This window comes from Rutilus rutilus (genome assembly GCF_951802725.1).
Source record: "Rutilus rutilus genome assembly, chromosome: 7".
NCBI classification, from domain to species: domain Eukaryota; kingdom Metazoa; phylum Chordata; class Actinopteri; order Cypriniformes; family Leuciscidae; genus Rutilus; species Rutilus rutilus.
In genome coordinates this window covers 44207861-44230501 of record NC_140221.1, presented here as the reverse complement: position 1 = coordinate 44230501, position 22641 = coordinate 44207861, and the positions used below count along the sequence as shown (strand labels likewise).

The 22641-nt window shown below is 38.4% G+C and overlaps 2 protein-coding genes across 3 annotated transcripts in view; both read left to right on the top strand.

Annotated features, from left to right (window-relative positions):
- Nucleotides 1-22641, top strand: part of pxna (paxillin a) — a 40358-nt gene that overhangs the window by 10829 nt on the left and 6888 nt on the right. The window contains exons 1-5 of one of the 2 annotated variants that reach the window (XM_084415483.1): nucleotides 3527-4019; nucleotides 11425-11630; nucleotides 13431-13638; nucleotides 14065-14257; nucleotides 15267-15417. In XM_084415483.1, the coding sequence (XP_084271609.1) occupies nucleotides 3542-4019; nucleotides 11425-11630; nucleotides 13431-13638; nucleotides 14065-14257; nucleotides 15267-15417 (1236 nt within the window). In that variant the 5' untranslated portion in view covers nucleotides 3527-3541. Of the gene's footprint in view, nucleotides 1-3526; nucleotides 4020-11424; nucleotides 11631-13430; nucleotides 13639-14064; nucleotides 14258-15266; nucleotides 15418-22641 lie in introns of those variants that run through there. The other variant, XM_084415482.1, reaches the window with a different exon arrangement.
- Nucleotides 15974-20050, top strand: LOC311294546 (uncharacterized protein). The gene is made up of 3 exons (XM_084415484.1): nucleotides 15974-17270; nucleotides 18696-18965; nucleotides 19608-20050. Exons 1-3 carry the CDS (start codon nucleotides 16551-16553, stop codon nucleotides 19935-19937), a joined length of 1320 nt encoding a protein of 439 aa, XP_084271610.1. The 5' UTR covers nucleotides 15974-16550; the 3' UTR covers nucleotides 19938-20050.

Here is a 22641-nt window from a genome sequence, read left to right as displayed (position 1 = left end):
GACCAGATGGGGGCGTATAAGTAAACATGTGAGAGTGGAGATGAATGGATTATGAAATAGGCATTAATAATGAACCTTTAAGGCAAATTCTTGGCATCCTAGACTCATTTTTCCAGCTTTGTTTATTCCCGTTATATGACCGACATCTCAGAATTAGACTGCAGAGGATTTACTGACCTACTGCATATAAATGTGGTGCATGCTGAAATGGTGTTATGGTCTATTATTCAGCATTTTTTATGATATGTAATCCACTAATTAGTTCCACTAATAATCCTAGTCGTTGAATTTTGTACAAGCTCTTTCCCACCACTGTCAGAATTAGGGGCGTAACGGTTCATTAGGGGTGTTTCGGTATGTTCTAGATGTGCTATGTTCAGGGGAAAATCAATGTTAAAGGGATACTCCACTTTTTTCGGAAATAAGCTCATTTTACATCTCCCCCAGAGTTAAACAGTTGAGTTTTACCGTTTTAGAATCCATTCAGCCGAACTCCGGTTCTGACGGTACCACTTTTAGCATAGCTTAGCACAGATCATTGATTCTGATGAGTCCAGTAGCATTTCTTTCAAAATGACCAAAGAGTTTCAATATTTTTCCCATTTAAAACTTGACTCTTCTGTAGTTAAACCGTGTACTAAGATCGACGGAAAATGAAAAGTTGCGATTTTCTAAGCCTATATGGCTAGGAACTACTCTCATTCCGGCGTAATAATCAAGGAACTGTGTGTCTGTACCATGGGTGCAGCAGGCGTAATGATATGACGCAGCGCCTGAAAATAGTCCCCAGCTCGGTAACTTCTTCCAACGTGACCGGGACTAAGTTTGTCTAACCTATTAGACCTATTTTCAGGCGCTGCGTCATATCACTACGCCTGCTGCACTCATGGTACAGCCGCACAGTTCCTTGATTATTACGCCGGAATGAGAGTAGTTCCTAGTCATATAGGCTTAGAAAATCGCAACTTTTCATTTTCCGTCGATCTTAGTACACGGTTTAACTACAGAAGAGTCAAGTTTTAAATAGGAAAAATATTGAAACTCTTTGGTCATTTTGAAAGAAATGCTACTGGACTCATCAGAATCAATGATCTGTGCTAAGCTATGCTAAAAGTGGTACCGTCAGACCCGGAGTTCGGCTGAATGGATTCTAAAACGGTAAAACTCAACTGTTTAACTCTGGGGGAGATGTAAAATGAGCATATTTCCGAAAAAAGTGGAGTATCCCTTTAAACCTGTTAAATCAATAAAATATGAACAAATAATCAAGCTATGAGCAACAGCACAAATAAATACAATAGAGCAAAGATATAAATGAAGAGTGCTTACCAGGTTATTTGGATATAACAGTAGTTTTCAGGAACAGAAATGTAATAATCAAATGTAAAACAACATTGCATATAATCTTCACTGCATAAATTAAATAAAGATGAATCATTATTAAAGTTATAAAAACTATTCAGTCAAGAGCAGTGATTGATTTCCTTGTCTTTTGTTGTTTGATTAACATTAAAAACGCATACAGACTGCAGGAATATTAGGCTGCTGTCACTTTAAGAAATGGATCTCGTTTTTTTTTTTTTTTTTACAGAGAACCGTTACACCCCTAGATTGAATGTTTTAAACATTAAACAAGAGCTGTTCACTGTTTATAGATGTTTGTGCCAGAGGAGGTTGTGTCAGCGTAGAGTTACGGCGCTGATCCACTTGTCCGTGCGACACTTCTGTCGCGCCGCGCTCCACTATATTCCTATGGGTGACGTCAAGCGACTTTGTCGCGCCCGCAAAGCATTCCGGGAAGGCGGCGCTTCATTTGAAAAAATGCTGCGCGTCAAAAAGCTGGCTGATGCCCATCTTTATGCAAATGAATTCCGTTAGACGCGACGCGTCTATCCAATAGAAGTAGAGCATATGGAGACGGGGGGAAGTCTCTCGCAGGTCCTAGCTGTTCTAATACGCTACATTTCCCGCTCGGTCAAAACCACGCCCATAGCGGTAAACGCCCATCAACGTACCAATGTGGGGAGGCGTCGCGACACCACGCGACAGTCGTGTCGGACAAGTGGATCAGCGCCGTTATGCTACAGTTATGTTTGCATTGGCTGTATACTTCCACTGTAGCTATCTAAAATATAAGAATGATAGAAAATCGCTTTACTGTGTATTTATTCTTAATCATGAAAATATTTATTTATTTCATGGCTTTTTAATTGCATCAAGTTAGGGGTAGGAAATATTACCAAGACCTTATGTAATGAGATAAATTTGTTGTTAAAGGCTTCTCATTACAAGTTTGGGAGGATTGGTTGGTGTTGCGAGGATTAGCATAACAACCCAAACTTACTGTGGTCCGACATTCTCTAAACCCGGCGGATCATGAGCTGCTCACATTTAAGAAGCAGTGCCATGCTTCACTCACAAACACGTAGCGCATAGCTATATTTATTTAATTAAATTGCAGCCTTTGCAGTTTGATAATCGCCCTAAGTCATATTTCGATTTCGGTTTTATTTTGATTAATCATGCAGCCATATAATTCGTCATACCGCCCAACCCCTACATTGTTTTGCCAAAGTTATAGAAATCGTCAAATTAAAAATGTCTTCGGTTGACAAGCTCGCTTAGCATAGAGCTAACAGTTAGAACAAGATATCAGGAGAACATAAAAATGGACAATTCTTGATTATTTATGGAATATTGCAGTGTTTATGAACGATACTGTATATCCGTGCACATCTTTTTTTTTTTTATTATTCATGCATCCATCTTTAATCAATATAACTTCTCTTCCCTCTTGCAGCATCATCTCATCTCTTCTCTTATGATGTGTTTACTGGCGCGAGGGCGGGGTAAACAAGAGCTAATACAGCCATCCAATCAAAACCTGCCCTACATTTGTTCATGTTCCAGAAGCCGTTTCACTCAGATATATGTTACAACAGGGAAGAAAAGACCATCACAACCTCTGTTTCATGTTGACTTTAAGCATGCGTTGAGAAGGGAATAGGATTCTGTGGGGGGACAGTTAGACCTGATTGACTTTATTTTTACGCTCATTAAAATGAGTTAATGAGAATAATATGACTTTATGCTGATTTTGAGTGGACTTGTCCCCCTTTTGAAGCTGACCAGAGATTGTCTGACGAGTTGCCAGAGATAAACGATGTTTAAATAAGTGGCATCCTGTATAGTCTTTCAAAGGAATGAAGGTTCTTGCAGGGTTTTCTAGGAATTTTCGGAATAACTTTCTGTCTAGATAACGTCTGGGAATGTTTAGCCCCGTAATATGTTTTCGTAAACCCTAAAACGTGGTCATATATGGGTTTGTGTAGTGTCTATAGCTTACGTAAGCAAATCCCCCTGAGAGAGACCGTTATCTAGCGAACTGCCGGCTGTATACATAATCGAGCCCTGTGGAATGTTTTGAATGCTTTGGAATGGGAACGACCCTTCCTTTCCTCATCCCACTCTTGAGTCCAGACTTTTCCGGATCCTGTGCCCGATTTCTTCGGGCGCGGCTGCTTTTGTTGTTCCCCCCCCGATGGATGAAGAAACAGCATCAGCTTTTGCTGTTGAGGAGTTTGAAAAGGTTTTATTGGAGTTCGACATGCAGGATTTCACACCAGAAGCGGGAGAGTCCCAAGAGGTGCCCGAGACCAATATATCAACTTCGGCAGAGAAGACGTCACCAGATTTAACCGTGGTTGATGATTTCGTACCCGTTTCGGCTTCTGTGGCAGATGCCATAGAAGGTATGTTAGAAAAGGAGACTATTTCTGATTTAGTTTCAGCTTCAACTGTAGAGATGGATTCAGTGGCTCCATCATTAGCATCTGCTCGTGACCCACATTCAGCCCCAGATTCAGCTCTGGTGGAGGCGTCAGAGACACACACCGCTCTGGAGACTGAAGGAGCGCATGCTGGAGAGTCAATGTCAGGTTCTGTTGTTCAATCCACCAGCACGTCTGATTCAGACGGGACTTACATGATCCCAGATCCAGAGTGGGTGACGGAGAGAGGTAGGATTTGCTCGTATTGTCTTGACACCAAGTTAATGTGCATATTTATTTCCCAAAAACCTACATGCGGTTACAGATCAGTATTTGATCTTGAGTGTTTGCTTATCTGTGATGAAGATGGGCACAAGCACCTGACTATTCAGATTGATTGTGAAAATGCGATGATTATAGGGCTGTTTTCACCTGGCCACTTCATGCGTTTTCTCAGATCGGATAGCTATCCGATCATGAAAAGACCAGGTGTAAATGCCCTCCGAAACGCATTCGAGACGGATTTGAATCCGATCGCTCAAACCACTTCAGGAGGAGGTCTGGGCCGCATTCCAGACGAAACTGGACAAGTGTAAATGCACCTGTTTGTTGAAACCACATTTGTAAATTGTACTCCTCACAAAAATGCAAAAAAAATAAACGTGTGCGAGCGTGTCATAGGTAATGTTATAGCCAGATATGACGACGCTACTGAAACACTCATCACCGCAGATGAGAAGCTGAGCATCTGTTCATCAAGCCAACGTGCAAACTATCGCAAATCAAGGTGAAAGTAAGTCGCAGACGCTTAACACACAATCATCATCATTAAAAGTAAAGAAACGAAATGATCTTACCAGGGCTGTTGCCGCTCTCTCTTATTGCGGTCTTTGATTTTGACATTTTAGCTTATGATCAATAAAATGCAGCTCATATCTGTTGCTTTCGGTGACGTGCACTCCATTAAATCTGCGTAGAGCGTGGGAATTGAAGATCGGATTTAAATCCGTTTCGCAAAAACACATTTATGTGACCAGGTGTAACTGGAATCGTTTTGATAAATCGGATAGCTATCCGATCTGAGAAAACGCATGAAGTGGCCAGGTGTAAACAGCCCCTATATGACCTGAGGTTTCTATTAGCTTTTAGACATTGCACAACAATCAAAGTTTAGCATTAGGGATGCACCGGTCGATTTGGCCGATCTCCGTTAAGAACTTGCACACAAACCGCATTACAATCATTTCCCAAAGTGTCGTTTGTGGGGAAATATAACAGCGCCTGTAAACACATCCTCTGAAACAACTATGAGAGAAAAAAATTGGCAACTGGTATCGGAATCGGCCCTTTTGACTGTAAAAAAAAATTGGCAATCTTATTCGGCCATGGAAAATCTTGATCAGTATATCCTGATTTAGCATTTTCAATGTTTGATTAGTTGATTAGTGGCATCAAGTACAGCAGTGAAAAAAGGAAGCATAAATGCAGTCATGCTTCCTTTTTTCTTAAAGGGGTCATATAATGGTACATGCACTTTTACAAGTTGATTATACTGAAATGTGTGTTGGCAGTGCCTGTACACAACCATCATAAAATGATAAAAATCCATCCAGTGTTTTTTTTTTTTTAAAGGGTAACTAAACCCTAAAACAACTTTTTTTAGTTAATGATCTGTAAGAATGGGGCTTTATTAGTGCTGTTCATTGATTCAATTAATTTTTTTGACATTTGTGTTTAAAGTATTTTAATTTTACTAAATATGGTGTAAAAACGTCTGAGTGCTGCCCTCTTCAGGTTGAACAGTGGCTACTGCAGTTGAATTTTCCTATTGGAAGTTGTGGTACACTCTGACGTCAGAGGGTACCAGCTAACCACGCCCTTGCCTGCAGAGAGATACGTCTCAGATGCACGCCCCCTCTCCACTGGGCTCTGCCTACTTTTCCAGCATTTTTCAAATATTGCCAGTGGGTGGAGTCAGGCTCTGACCAGGGGTTTAGTTACCCTTTAAATCTCCTTATATGTTTTCCCTTCTCTCAAATCAAGCCGTTCGATCGTGTGACGTCACGCGGTCGGACACCCCTCCCACGATTGTTGATTGACAGCAGCGTTTCAACACAGACCCGCCCCCGCTTGTGAGCGAGCTGTCAATCATAGTCCGCGGCCGCGCGTTCATTGTTGATACGCTGGAGCACTGTCTATGAGCAGAATGGCGTGTAAGCGATTGTGGTGTTCTGTTCTTGGGTGTAATAACGAACACATCAGTCATTTTGATGTTCCTAAATCCGAACCGCTGAAGACGCAGTGGCTGAGTTTGTTTTCGAAGGGAATATTCCCCACGATCAACAGCAATGCTTTCATGTTTGCGCGAATCGCTATCGCTAGCACGCTTCACGATGAATGCGGCTGCTTACACTCAAGGTACATTACGGCATATTTTCTATGTACAACGTTCTCAATATAATTCATAATCCCACGTTTATAATGAACAACTCGTTATGGTTATTGTGTTATTACAAACGGTGTACGCACAGAACAGAGGGGCGGGGTGAGCAAAGCTCATTATCATTTAAAGACACATGCACTTAAACGGCGTGCTGAAAACAGAGCTGTTTTTGACCAGGTAAAATGAGTGTTTTCTTACAATACTAATGACAATTTTTAATTAAAGTATATTACAAACTTTTCATTTAGACCCTAAAGATTCATATTAGCTTGTACAAAAATGGCATTATATGACCCCTTTAACTTCCACAGTTGCACATTTTGAGATGTGATTTATATTTGTTTGTTAATCATATACAGCAGTAATTTGTGGCCCAATTTGGCAGCAGACATCTAATGTGCCAAAAACATATATACCATAAATGCACTGCAGCAATTACAATAGTTTACAATCCAACCTCCAAGTGTGGTTGACTATCATGGTTTCTTCTTTTTGTTTCTGTTGGTATTAGCATTAATATTTTAGTAGCAATGATTTAAAGAGGACGAATATAGATTCAGAGAGGATGTTAGCATGCTCGGGTAATATATTTTGGCATTCAACCAGATATATAGTTTTGCACATCTCAGCATCTTATTGGGGGAATTGATTTGCTCCACTGCTGTGTGTTTGTTTTCATTTAGACAGTGTCATTTATTTTTATTTTATTTGCTCGCCTGCAGAACAACACTTAAACCTCCACTTGTGGATGTGGGAACAGTGTTTTGTGACATTTATTATTTACAATGCGCTCATTTTAACATGTTTATCAGATGTTTGTGCACAAATATTGCCAGGGTTCCACAGTCATGAAAACCAGGAAAAAAAGGGAATTTATCCACCTTTTCCCTACGTCCCATGATGCCTTGCGTGAATTATGTGTGAAACTACTGTTAAACTGTAAGCAATCAGTGAAATGTTCACTATATGAGCGCAATATTACACTTTTTTTTTTTTCTGAAAACTGGTCACAATTAGCCTAACATATTCTACTCCCCACTGTTCAACCATCAAACATTAAAAGGAAATTTAAATGTGTATTAATAAAGCATCAACAAAGTACATTCAACAGACCATGAATAACCACAAAAGCGCGATTCTTTCCTCAATATTAATATTACGGTAATATTACGTAATAAAGCAATATTACGGTCAGGTTGAATATCACGGTTGTGGTAATATCTGTGTTTTGTAACATATGTTACCTTAAAGGTATAGCGGAGGATCTTTCCGAATTTTAGATAAGACCCGCCCTCTCCACTTTTTGAATAAGTTTGATTGATTCACCAGAATGATTGACAATTAGGAGGACCAATAGTATAGGTGATCCACCCGGAAGTAAAAAATCCTCCGCAATACCTTTAATCAAAAATGTTCATTAACTTTATGAACTTTATGTGATAATATTTCAAAGTGCTTTCTGTCATTTTGACAATTTTTTTATTTACCTAGTTTACAAACATTCCAGTAAACGCTGTTTAAAAGGGGATTAAAAGTGAAAAGATGATACAATTACATTTTAAAGCATCTGTGTGAAAACTAACTTGGAAAGAGAGGATTTGGAGAGAGAAAATTTTAGATTCTTCCAGCATTCCAGTGAATTATTAATGGGACATATCGTAAATAAAATCGGGAGAACGGACCATAATTGCACAGTATATTATGTTGTCTTATTTTCATACCGTTACAGCAGAATACAAAGGGCAAAAAAGGAAATAATCAGGAGGAAAAGAATGCAGAGTCGGAAAAGAGCTCTTGTTCATGTCACATTAAAATACCAAGCGTCACGTTATTACGTACGCATGAAGGAAAATCAACAGCTCATTCAGTCAAACTGATGAATAATGATTAATTGTAATGCAAGTTTATATTTAGATTCGTTTCAGTCTTCTTGAATGGAATTTACATAATTCAAAACGCAGTCGGGCTTGTCAGGTGGAGAAATTGTGATTTCCAGCCATGCAACTGGAAAATATGGAGTATTTACTCTAGTTTGTTTCAATTCATATTAATTGCTATTTTTTTTTTTGTGCAATCTCTATATATGATTTATTTATTGCATTTTTTTACAACACCAAACACAAACAATCAATATAAAAACAAAAGTTAAATTTAAAAAAAGCACAAAAAAAAACATAAATTTTTTTTTTTTTAAAACAACAACAACATTAATACAAAAACACCAACACAAAATCCCTCACAGTACTAACAGGTTTAGTATAGTATATAATATATAACAGAGTTTTATGTCATAATACAGAAATAGGACAAGGTCAGCCTTAACTAGGTCCAGCAAGTAAAGTTGAGTAACCTCAAAACTTAGAAAATAATGTGTGCTGCTAACGATAATACCAGTTGAAAACTGAAAAACCACTGAAAGTGCAGGGTTGGGCGGTCGGTCAGACAGTTGAGACTGCATCCAGCTGCAGAGATTTAACAGTGCAATCTCTATAAAGTGTTTTTTTAAGATTTTTTTTTTTTTATTGCTAATTTATTAGAATTTTTTGTTTTTAAAAGAGTGTGATACAGCTTTTTTATGTCAGATTTATTTGAAATTAGGCCAAAGAGATGCTTGATTTCAACATGTGGAAGAGTGATTTCTGTTCACTATAATGTATGTGATAAAGAAACCACAGAGAGAGAGAGAGAGAGAGAGAGAGAGAGAGAATATGGGTTAATGTTTCCTTTGCCACTCCCTCATCAGGCCGAGCGCTGAACAAACAGTCCAGATACGATCAGAGACCAGTCTCAGTCCTTCCTTTCTGTTGTAATATTCACATTTATTTTGCAACTGGCATGATTATGATTTTCTAAATGATCATTGACTGAATATTGAGAGTTCATTTAGAAGGTTTGTCTAATGGTAGCGCTTGTCCAGATCAGTGAGCTGTACACAGTTTTAGACAGGTTATATACTGCAACCTTTTTAGTATCTGGTATTTGGAGAAGTTAAAGTTAGCACCTGCCGAAAAGCAGCCCGCCCTCCCCTCGGACGACTCCACAGTCACTGCCACTGAACACTGCAGAGTTTACGATACTTGTCCTGTCTTGAAGTTCGTTTTCCTTCTGTTTCTTCTCTCTCTCTCTCTCTCTCTTCTTTCTAGATCTCTCTTTCCTTTTCCATTCTTATCCTATCTGTTTTTTTTTTTCCCACTCCTTGTCGTAGCTCCTCCTGTCTGAGATAAAGTGCGAAGGTAAAGACACACAGATCAGCAGGGCGTTACTGTCTGTCCCGTTCACAGTGTAAGTAACCGGCTGTTATTTGCCTTTAGTTGGTTGTTTCTTGGGAAAGTGTCTATTTGGGATTGTGTTTGTGCCTGTAATGGGGATTTTTGGAATCTGCTGTGGTGTTATTGGTGGTTGATATTGTGTGATTTAACAATGTGTTGTTTGTTCGTGAACTCAAAAAATGTATCTTCAGCTTAAGTTTGGTGTTTTGTTGCACTCGTGTGTCTTGTGTGAGTTTTAGATTGAATATTATAACATATTTGGTACTAGATAAACCCAGTGCCTTACATCTGGGCATCTACACCGGACATGAGCGGCTTGTTGAGAAGCGGCAAAACTATATCACTCCACTTACAATCAAATCAAATCACAAACACTGACAAATGAAGCTTCATTTGACATTTATGTTATTTATATGGTGCATGGCTACTCTACTTATTTTTCCCATTTGTCTGAAATAAAAAAAATGTATTTATCATTTATATTTATGTATGAATTAATTGCTCTTAGTTTATAATTTTTTTAATTAATTAATTTCCTCAGAATTTGATTAAATGTTTGAATTAATTTGCTTTTACAAAATTATTATGCTCTGAATTTTGTGTTATATATGCAAGAATGAATTTGATTTAATTATATATTTACAAATTAATTTGCTCTGAATTATATGCTTTATATATTTTTTGAATTAATATGCTCTGAATATTATGTTACATATTTATGAATGAATTTACTCTGGAATTTATGCGCTAACTATTTATGAATGAATTTGCTCAGAATTTTATGTTATGTGTATAAATTCATTTGTGCTGAATTTTATACATTTTATATTTATTAATTAATTTGCTCTGAATTTTATGAGTTATATATTTATTAATTAGTTTGTTCTGAATTTATGTGTAATATATTTATTAATATGCTCTAAACTGTTTATGTTTTGAATTTAAATACCCTCTGACCATGTTTCTGGCTTACTAATTTAAATAAATAAATAAATAAATGTATTTATTTATTTTAATAATTATTATTATTATTTTTTTTTATTTTTTTTTTATATATGAGCATATTATCTATAAAATGAATTTGCTATTCTGCAAAAACCCATGCAAAATCCATTTTTTATGTTTTACCAACGCATTCCTCATAGTTTACCACTGGGCTTACAGCTCAGATCACTGGTTCAGTCTGACAAACTAATTAAGATGATATGCTGCTTTAAGTATCGAGAACCTTGAGGTGTCATCTGTCATGCTGCAGTGTGACATCATCAGTCACTTCCTGTGTTGACACGACTGACTTGATAGAAAGCCGAGATCCAAAGGTGCCTTATCGCTAAAGTAATTGCTGTATAAAGGCGTTTTAAACCAGAGATGGTCTTAAAAGTGTTCACTTGAGGGCATGTTTTAGAACCTTACTTAGTTGTGTGTGTGTGTGGAAGTGCTTTCTGTCCTGAGCGTATGGCTTTTGAATATTGATTTATGTGTGCATTAAGAGGTGTGTCCGTTCATGCTCATCCATTTTGCTCTTTACTTCCTGCTGAATCTATCCCTGTAGGCATGTAGTTTTAGAGCAGTCTTTACATGTGAGGTTGTCACCCTCACCACACCCCATATGAGTGAAGCCTGGAGTGATTTCACCATCCCTGGTCATGTGATTCATAATAACCACTCCAGCCGAGAGAGACGTGTTTTGAGCAGACTTGACAAAGTCCTGTTGAAATCGAGTTATTCAACAACAACCCATTTGATTCCTAATAGATTTGCGTTCTTTGTGCGCAGAACAACTCCAGGGAATGTGAATCTGAAGCAAACATCTGAATACTTGAGGTTATGGATTTGAACAGACCTGCATATCCATAACTTCAGATTTGCACAGACACTTTTAATCCAAAGTTTTATCAGTACACGTTCCCTGAGAATGAAACCAATCTGGGTTTTTTTACAGATGCTCTTCTTGCGGATTTGGAGTCCACAACCTCCCACATTTCCAAGCAAGCTGTTTTTCTGCCAGAAGAGACGCCATATTCCTACCCCACAGGAAGTGACTCTTATCAGGACGTGTCCCCCCCACCTCGAGTGACTTCCCCTCCTGCTGAAACACTGAATGGATCTTGGGTAGAACAGCCAGAATCAAAGCACTCTTCGACCCAGGTAAACACACCGTTACTTCCTGAAGGGTTTCTTTATTCCACAGGCTTTTTGTTGGTCTTTAATATGAGTCTACTCGGTTATCCTTTAACCTTACAACAAATACCAGATGCCGTCCTGCTCCACTTTCTGCCTGTTGTGCCCTTGAGCACAGCTTCAGTTGCTCCACAAACTTGTGCCATTAAGCAAGTTCAACATATTCATGGTTTCTTTAATGGGTCCATATTCTGCATATTTGCAAGCTTACTTGGACTAAAACAGTAGAAGTTTAGTCTTTTTTTTATGACCATTTTCCACCCTCTCAATGGTCCTAAAAATGAATCAGACTGTTTATGCTGCTGTCACTTTAAGACGATCATGAATATGCATTGATATTATTACTAATGCATCAAAATGATTTTTTTTTTAACCAAAATGCATAAATTGAAAACTGAACTGAAATCTAAAATAGTTTCTGAAATGATCAAATAATGTATCATATTTATTTATTAATCAACTAAAATAATAACTCTTTTACACATTTAAATTGTACATAAAGCCAGTTTTTAATAACCAAATTCTGTTTCTACTCCAATTTGTTGTTGAAATATAAACATTTAAACAGTGGCTGTAATAATAACTTATTCTCATGACATATTTATTCAAACACACATTAAATAATGAAGACATCAGGTTAAGTAAATATATAATAAATGATATATACTGCATATATTTAACAAAATCATCCTCTCTAGAGTTTTGTCTAAGTTTCTATCCAGTGGCGTCCCCGAGGTAAATGTAATGTTACGTGGCATGTTGTTTACAAGCAGTTTTATTCAAGTGCGTCAAACCACATTTATTGTTTGAATTATGTGATAAAATTGACCGAATTTAAAAGCTGAGACTTCATGTTAAAGGTAGCAAAGCACAAAGCTTATTGCTCGGATAATCTGTAAATAAATGTCACTGGTTTGGTCAATTATTTCAGCCCCAAAACCATTTAGACCGAAACCAAAAATTGCTGTTTCCGCTGAACGTTTTCAGTTGCAAAATTTCTGTTGCATCATTAGTTGATATGTGAATGCAGATGTTCATTATGTTAATGAGCTCACAGTTGTATTTGTAGCTTAGTTTCAGTAAACGTTCTGGACATAACACATTTTTGATGTCACACAGACTACATTTGAATGTTTAAATGCATGTTTTCGCCCTTTGGGGTCGAATATAGAGTCCGAATCAAAAAGCAGGAAGTATTAAAGGTATAGTTTCACCCCCTCATGTAGTTCCAAACTAGTTTTTGCTATGGAACACAAACGGTGAAATCGTCATGCAACTCTTGTTAAACAAAGCTCAAAAAAGGACAGAAAAACGTTTGAGAGACCGCATTAGGTCAGGTCAGGTTACATTTATTTCTATAGCGCTTTATACAAAGCAGCTTCACATTAATGAACGGAAAAATAAGTGTTAATGTTGTAAGATTGATAAATTATGAAACAAGTTCAATTTCAGCTGAAAAGCAGCTTTACAAAAGACTATAGTGTTATTATTCAGCTCAAGTCAGTTCTGTGTTGATTCAATACAGTTCAAAAACATGTCGATGTCGATGTTGCAAAGGTAGTGTCATTATCCAGTTCTCATTTGATAGTGTCAGTGCAGTTAAACCATAATATTACTGGTTATTAATTGTCTTTTAAACCATTAAGCGGGTCCTTGAGACCCCAGGTGTATCGTAGTTTTTTTAATATTATATTTTTGCTATTTTCTGCTCCCATCTGTAAAGTAAAAGTGCTTAAAAGTTAAACGACCATATTTTCTTTCCTCAAGTCTTTCAGCTCGGCTCCGAAAAGCACCAGTCCTCGCGTGTCTCAGTCTGACGAAGAGCACGTCTATAGTTTCCCCAACAAGCAGAAGCCTACTGACTCCCCCACTGCCGTCATGAGCTCATCACTGGGCAGTAACCTGTCGGAGCTGGACCGTCTGCTGCTGGAGCTCAACGCCGTACAGCACAGCACACCCTCCTTCGCTACTGAAGGTGAGCGCTTCAAAACTCAGGGTTGATAAAGCACTACCTTCGGATGAGACGTTAAACCGAGGTCCTGACTCTCTGTGGTCATTAAAAATCCCAGGATGTCCTTGGATTAAAGAGTAGGGGTTTAACCCCGGCATCCTGGCCAAATTTGCCCTTCGGCCTCTGTCCATCATGGCCTCTTAATCATCCCCATATACCGATTGGCTTCATCACTTTGTCTCCTCTCCACCAGTAAGCTGGTGTGTGGTGAGCGCTCTGGCGCAATATGGCTGCCGTCGCATCATTGCCTCACATTGGTGGTGGTTGAGTTGATTCCCCCTTCCGGATGTGAAGCGCTTTGAGTGTTGAGAAAAGCACTATATAAATGTAACAAATTAGTACTACATGTTGTTGAAACATGATGTTTTTTTTATATTTTATATTTCACAGAGACCTACCCACCTAAACCAGCCAGCAACGCCCAGCGCTATGCCCCAGAAAACGGTGTTTCATCAGTAGTGAAAGCGCCTCCTCCAAAGTTAGAGAAACCCAAACGCAGTGCGCCCGGTCGGGGGATAGAAGACGTCAGACCCAGTGTGGAGAGCCTGTTAAACGATTTGGAGAGCTCAGTGCCGGCCCCTGCGTAAGCTTACACACTGCTGAAAACATTTGATTAATGTCATTTTTATAAATATATGTATATATTTTATGATATAATAATATTTAATATTTGTTTTTGTTTATGTTATGTTTAGTTGTGCTGAATTTGATACATTTTATATTTATGAATTAATTTGCTCAGAATTTTATGAGTTATATATTTATTAGTTTGTTCTGACAACACATTGTTAATCGCACAATGTCAACCACCAATAACAGCACAGCAGATTCCAAAAATCACCATTACAGGCACAAACACATGAATCCCAAATGTTTATCATTTAAATATATATATATATTTTTTTTACTTTTTTTTTTTTTTTGTGAGTAGAAAATAAATAAAAAATTCTTAATAACTTGACAAAAGTTGAAAATATGTTGTAGGGCTGGGCGGTATGACGATACATAACATGGAAGTGATATAAAATGTCTATTGTTAGAGATTTTGCTATATCATTAAGTAAATATATCTGCATATCTTAGTATTACTTAAAGATATTGACACTTTAAGAGTGATAAAGAAACATGCATGAGTGAGAAATTAAGAGCGTACATGATGTTAAACGCAATAAGCAGAAAGCCACCTCTCAGACTATGCAGTGTTTGATTATTAAATTTAGGCAGTAGTCTTTACTACGTGTTAAATTAAACCTTCTGTAGCTGAAAGACTTATATTTCTGTATCTTTGGTCTATTGTATTCGTCCTATTGTTTGTAATTAGCTTCTTTGTTCTTATTGTTAATACAAAATTAAAAGCCCACCACTAATATGTTGTTGTAATTTAAATAATTCAAATGTATCAAAATCCGTTTTGAGTTTAATTTAGACTTTAAATCCCAGATTTTCTTTATGGTCTTTTGGACTCCACTGTAGTAAACACTGATGTTTAAATGAGCAGAATGTTGTAAACAAATGCAGACTTCACCAGTTGCCTTATTTGTGCGCTAGACCTTTTCTTAAATCCCATTTTTTTAATATTGTAAACTTTATAGACCTGCCCCATCCGTGCCGATGGTTCCTGAGTTGAGAGAAGTTCAGGAAGAGAATCCCACCCAGCAGCAGGCCAGAATCTCAGCCTCCTCAGCTACGCGGGAACTCGATGAACTCATGGCTTCACTGTCTGACTTCAAAGTTCAGAGCAATGTAAGTCTTGAAGCAGGAGAGACAAATGACATTAAATGTTATTTTTTACGCTTTCTATAAATGTTCCTTACAAACAAACTTCCTAAACTATGATCCATTGCTTTGCCACACAGTAGAATGAGTCTTATAAAAGTTTTTATTGTTGAAAATGCTTTTAATTAGCAAAATCTTATTTACTGGCAAATAATCTGGCCTATAGCATTACAAGAGCTGTTTGAATGAGTTGTCATTGGCTTTGTGTTTTAATGTTGTGATTTATTATATGCATGTCTGTGAGTGCTGATAATGATAATCAGATAGTAAACAGTAGATTATTATCAATCAAGGCCTTTGAAATGAATAAAGGTTTGTATGCCTTGTATGAGGGCATGCTCTCATGGGTCCATTATAAAGGTCTTGTTAGCATATCTGTCTTGGACGTGAGCCACGCTGCGGTTGAAAAGAGAGAATCTGGAATGCTGTGGTTGTGGTGTCATGTTTATATCTGGAAATTCTGGTGATCATATTTGCTTTCAGGTTGGTAAACCAAATATCCGACTTGTACTTTGTTGCGTTCCTAGAATACTTTTTTTTTATTGACTAAATAAGCCAAACTTTGCAAGATTACATTACATAAGCCACTATTTTCATGCATATTTTTTTTATTTGAGAGTTACAGTAGATAATGGCTCATTCCCAGCATGCCTTCACGATTCTACTTAAATGCTTTCCTCCCTTTCTCTTTGATTGTTGTTGTCGTTGTCTTACTGTTGGTTGTCTAGTCTGGCTCGGTGTCAGTTAAGGACGACTCATTATCCACTGAAGGGTCAGAACTTCCCAATCTTGTGGTAACTGAGAGCCTCACAGTCCCTTCTGTCCCATTCCCAGAGGCAGAGGTATCTGACCACAGCTTTCCTTCCTCTAATTGCGCATCATTTCTGCTGGAACTCCACATTGTTGAGGAATCAACAACCAAAGCTCCAGTGTCCAGCTCCACGGTGCGCTTCACTTCCTCCAAGAGCCATTCGGATAAACTACCGGTAGTTTCTAGCGCAAAGAGTCCAGTCCCTGAGTCTCGTTTATCACCAGAACCATCTGCAAAAACTTCAAGCCTTCCGCCATCAAGTTTAAACAAACGTGAAGTCAATTCACCCATGATCTTCAACCTGAAAACCTCAAGTCCGATTTTGGTTTCCGAAAACAGTCCACCTGTGGTAGCAAAGGCCTCCTCACCAGTTATAAATCGAAGGATTTCCAGCCCAGTGGCTAAAAGCCCCAGTCCACCAGAGGTTATGAAGAGCTCAAATCGAATTGTCGACGTGAAAAGTTCTAGTCCTGTAACAATTGCTAAAACCTCTAGTCCAGTTGTGGTCAGAAAGAGCCCAAGCCCTATTACAGCTGTTAGAGCAACCAAAAGTCCTTTCCCTGGAGTCCTTGCCAAGAGCCCAAATCCTGATCCAGGGATTACTAGCAAGAGCCCAGTGCCAACTCTCATTGCACTACCTGCTCCTCCAGTTTCAACCCTAACATTAACTCCCAAGCCTTCCAAAGAGAAACCTGATAACTCCGGACCTGGCATATTGGAAATAAGTCTTCCTTGCCCCAAGCCTCTTCTGGAGGAAGCTCTAGACAAGCTGTTGACGTCTAGTCTTTCCCAACCAGAGCCAGTGAAACTGCTTGAAGGAGATCCTGGCTCACCAGAAATGAGCGATGACATTCTGTCACTTTTTCATCAATCGACGCCACAGGGTGGCTATAAAGACACTGATATCAGTTGGACAGACGACTCCTTATACCCTGGAGCCTCAGATGTTTCTCTGGACCTTCCACTTCTTCAGCCATCAGCGGTCGAAAGGCTCTCCGCTTCTGGACAAGTATGAGGCACACCAACTCTGTTAGACGGTCTCCAATTTGCATCCCTAAATTTAGCGAGCATGATCGAGAAGCATGCTGCACCACGTACGGCTGTTTATGCTTTCTCAAATACACAAGCCTGATCCTTATGCCAAGGGGCCTGTTGATATCCAATCTGAACCTTTCCACCCTGCTCAGATAGAAGCAACCAGCCATTAGCAAGTTAAATATGCCTCTCAAAAACCCGATACCCAAGTACAAATGTCACTTAGTGCTCCTAAAATTGGAGGGCCTAGTCATTGAGTTTGGTTTGTAGCTGCTCTATTCAGTTGCATTGATTTGCATCGTGTTTTTGGAAAGGTTGAGAATTGAGGAATCCAACAAAGTATGTGTGGTGCATGAAATGGATAAGATTGTGTGGAAGGAGTCTTTGGGATGTTCAAATGCATGCCCTGACGCGCTTCCTCAATGAGGCGTATGGCGTTAAGAGGACAACAAGGCTAGGCTTGCTTATTTCTTTGCAGTTTTGCCGTGGTTTCATTGTGCAATTGCATTCCATCTTCACTTCTTTCTTTCTTCAGGGCACATGATGCTTTTTAGATAGCTGCAGGAGATGTTCTGCAAAGTGGTTATTTACTGTGGTCCCATATTCTGGTGGTCTTGCATGATTGCAAATTATTTGCAGTTGCTAAATTTGATGTGTAAAGTCTAAGGGTGTAACAGTTGAGTCATTTTCTCAATACATTAAAATCATGCAGATTCACATGCATCAATCATGAAATATAGCTTTTAAATCATGAATTATTTGTGTTCGCCAGTAACTAGTTTAAAATTATTAAAATTGAAAGAATTGCACTTCTGGGGAATATCGATTCCATTTGAACTGTCAGCAAAACCTTTTCCAAAGTAGCTTGTCTGTCTTTTTCTTGCCTATAAAGGGAAGTATTTAAATAATACTAGAAATTCATTTACAAATAGATTGCATGTATTTGTTGTTAATCAAATAAAAAAAAATCACTCTGAATAAAAAAAAGAAAGAGTTTTGAATCAAATTTCAAATTTAATTGCAATGAATTGAATGGATTTTTAGTAGTGATAGCAATTTTAACCTTTTAGTCCAATTGAAAATTGCTTTGACAATTTTGCATTGCTTTGGCATGTTGTGTTTACTTCATAGTCTTTATACCTGCTCTTGCATCATTTCAGATCGTTTGTAGAAGGTTAGAGTTGTCTTTACTGTGAGTCACGAAGAGGATGCTTCAAGCTATGCTTTGCATTGGCCCAAATTTGATGGGTGTGAGGTTACAGTACTGATTTTTATCCTGCTGCCTGCTTTTAAAGGCCTTTGGACTGGATATCTGAGATCTTGAATGGCGTTTGCAGAGAAAGCATTGCATGATCTAAAAATTTTAAGTGGTGACTTCATTAATGCTGCCTCTCCGCAGCTTAAATCGGTCATCAAACGCACAAAGGAAACGTCCAATGTTCACCCAATGTTTCGTGACGGCCATATGCACAGAAAAATGGGCCCGCTCATTCTCAACAAGAGTAACTCACAAGATCTACTCATTGAAGAGCTGCAAGGGAAACTGGGAATCGGTCGCACTGGGCGGCCACGAAAACGGCCGGATGATTGGCTTACGGAAGGGGTCATTGTCTGTTCCAACCCACACCGGTTAAGAGAGGAAGGTGGTGTATCACCGACGGTTGATAAGGTAGTGTAAGTCACAAGATTACTGGTGGAACTAACAAAAGCTTGCACAAAAACATTTCTAGAATTGGTTTGTTATATAAAACTGGCTTTTTAACCTTTATAAACATTCAAATAGAGTGCAACAGTGCGTGTCCACTTTTTCTATGGCGTTAGATCTGGAAGAATTTTTTCCATTCATTTTTCCCACATGGACTTTTAAAATGTCTGTAAAATCCTTGAACTAAACCAAACAGAAGTGAATCACAACATTACAAACTTTTATTTAAAGCAAAAAAATTATTTTAAAATCAGATTCTAGACCACTTAACCGGCTTTACTTTTGTATTTTTATATATATATATATATATATATATATATATATATATATATATATATATATATATGTTAGTATTCAGAGTGTTCCCTGCTGAGGTGAGTGTTCTCCATGAATTCTGCTGTTAAACACGATTCTTTAAACTGTTTGTTGAAATAATGCAAACTGATGGCTTCAGCTAAAGCACCATTGTTTAACAGTTGTAAAAAATAAATGAAAAAATCTTCCATTGGAGAAAATGAATGTGATTTTTACTTCTGGAACCCGACTGTTACACAGTATTATGCATTTTGCGTTTTGTGTTGTGTTTCACATTTCTTTGTCCATCAGATCATCATTCCTCCAGACTTGCCCAGTCCTCCGAAAAAAGTCCTAACCCATCCTGTCCCAAAAAAGCCAGTGGCTGTGGTACAGATGCCCACTCCTCTCCCCCCACCACCTCCACCTCCTAGAGAGCCCTCTCCTCCTCCGCCTCCTCCTCCTCCTCCTCCACCCCCTCCTCCCCCTCCTCCAGTTCCGACTCCGCCTCCACATAAAGACCCCACCCCTCCTCCATCCCCTCCACCCAAACCTGCGACCCCACCCCCTCCACCAAAGGTTTTATCATCTGTGGGCTGCCAAACGGAATACGAACCTCTTTTTCCACCGGTACAGGCATGAACTTGCTCTCTCCATTTATTTGCATCTGATCCGAGCTTGCATTTTTGTCATAAGGGTTCGCACGGTCATGAAAAGCATGGAAATATCAGGGAATTTGTTTGGCAAAAGTGGAAAAGTCATGGCAATTAATAAAAAGTCATAGGAAACTGGTTGTATATTGGGTTGGTGTTGAGTAAAACTGGTTCACAAGCCATAGTGAATCATTAAAGACAAGTCACATATATTTGTATAGCGCTTTATAGACAAGCGCGCAGCCATCTTTAGAATTTTGTGTTTGTAGCTCTATACATTTCTATAGCATCGCTGCCGAAGAGTAGCTGGTGAAGTGGATTTACTCATTGTAGAGTTAACGGAAGTTATCATGAGCATTGTAATGTTTGAAGCGGATGTCATAATAAACGTCAGTGCACCGGGAAGATTTTAAAACGAGCGGTTTATTCATAAATCTGTAAGATCTTACCTTCATGCTGTGGAAATACAAACCAGAAGACCGAACACAATGAACGTTCAAGCTATACAATACAGATTGTGTCAAAGCATCTTCAGATTAATAAACAGGAACATGTTAATGATGCAGAAGTAAACAAATTCAATTTCAGGTGTAAAGGAGCTCTAAATAGACAATAGTGTCATTATTTCGTTCAGTTTATCAACATAATGTCGATGTTGCAAAGTTAGTGCTTGTTCAGTTCCAATTTCGTTCTCATCTTATAGTGTCGGTGCAGTTAAATCGATAATGTTACTGAATATTAACCACCAGGTGACCGTAGTGGAGAAAACCTTGGAAGAGGTCAATGATCAATGAATGACTGGATTCTTTTCAAGTGAATCTGTTGAACAAATCGGTCTGAATGAATCTTTAGTGAATCATTTTGAATTTGAATATGAATGTAAATGTGAATGATTCCTACCCAGTAATCACAAACTACTGGAAAGCTCATGAAAAACATTTAGAAAATTCATTGGTCTGATAGTGTGGGGGACCCTGTGCCTTTTCTATCCATTCTTTCGTGGTTGTTGAGCATAAGCTGTTATGTGATTGACCTCCAAACAGCGCTCGCACTAGGAGTGTCTCAGCATTTATTAAATAGTTTGCTGGTGCCAACATGTCCCATGAAGACCGTCTGTTTTCCCTTGTTTTTCTTTGGATTCCTGGTACGTTCTGTTGCCAGCGGAGTTGGTTATCAATTACATCTGAAAATGAAGCAGTCGGTCAAGTTAACATGTAGTAAATGGATTTCCACTCTAATAAAAAAAATGATATAACATGGCTATTTTTTATTATAGCTTTTGTATCAAGGGCGCCGCCATCTTGCACTACTACAACCTGTAACTTCACAGAGTTGGTTGGTTGCTTTGGATTAACGAAGATTATTGTAGTTTTGATTTTGGTCTTTGATTTTTCTGCCTAGTTGCTGTAATCATTACTAGTAATAGATAAACTCATAATGTCTGTCACCAAGTAAACGGCCAATATAGGACTCCAGTTCTATTTGCAAGGCAATTATGGGCTGATAAAAAAATAATTCAGGAATCCAGCAGGTATTTTGACGTATGGATGATGTTTGATGTTATATTATCCAACATTTGGAGTCCTGCTTTGATAAAGAAATATTTATTTTGCAGTTTGCATCAGCTTTGAGCTCTGCATGTAGGGTGTTTATAATGGTTGTGGTTCATTTTAATTTCTGACAGTCAACTTATTGAATATCCAAGTATGACTATGGAAATCTTGAGGCAGTGGGACTTTGTTTCTGGATGTGTATCTGAAAGTGAAGCAGATCTCTTATCCGTTTCAGCGGCTGTTGCGCTTGTCCTTTGCTTTAACACTGTAAAAATATTTTTTACATCCAGGAGCGATGCAATAGCCCTTTTGTCTTCTGATGCCCTGCGGCTTTCCAGTTTCCATCTTTCACTGTCTCTCTTTAACTGTCACTCTACCGTTGTATCTGTCGAACTCCGGGAAGACAACCAACCCCTTGACGTCACAGGTTGTAGTACTACAAGATTGCGGCACCCTTGCCAAAAATGATCTTTTAATAAATGGTTACATTTATTGTGTTTATCTAATATTTGAATAGAGTGGAAATCCATTTACTAAATAATATAACTTGACTGACTGCCTCATTTCCACGTCCTGTTTTTTTGGTTGATTTTTGACTCCTCAAATCGTTTGACTCCAGCGCTGCAGTGCTTCAGGAGTAGCTTGTTTAAGTGTGAGATCATAAGCAGAAATAACAGAGGATTAATATGTTGCTAATTCTGCTTTGTGAATAATGCTTCTGTGTCACGGTTCTTTGAACTGAGAGCGCAGAGATGGGGTTACTGTGACACCAGAACTTCTTGACCCATAGCCTTGTTTGGTCTGTCATCTGATTTTGTATTTAACACCTTCTTGGTCCTGTTGTATTTAGGGAAGGTTACGCAGGGAGCATGAGATTGGTTTCCCTAGATTAGTAAAGCAGACATGATTCACAACCTTTCCATTTATGTGACATGAATTTAAATATAAAATTGCAAATGTTGCATGATATCTAACCGGATTTGGTGTTTAAATATAATAACCATTGCATGTAAAAATCATGTATCTCTGCTGTCTGTTGATTGCTGTTTACTTTCAAGGCCGTGAAATAAGACGAATGCAGTAAACATTTCCATTGCATGCATTGCTGTTAATTCAGTTGAGTCCAAATAAGTGCTGGAG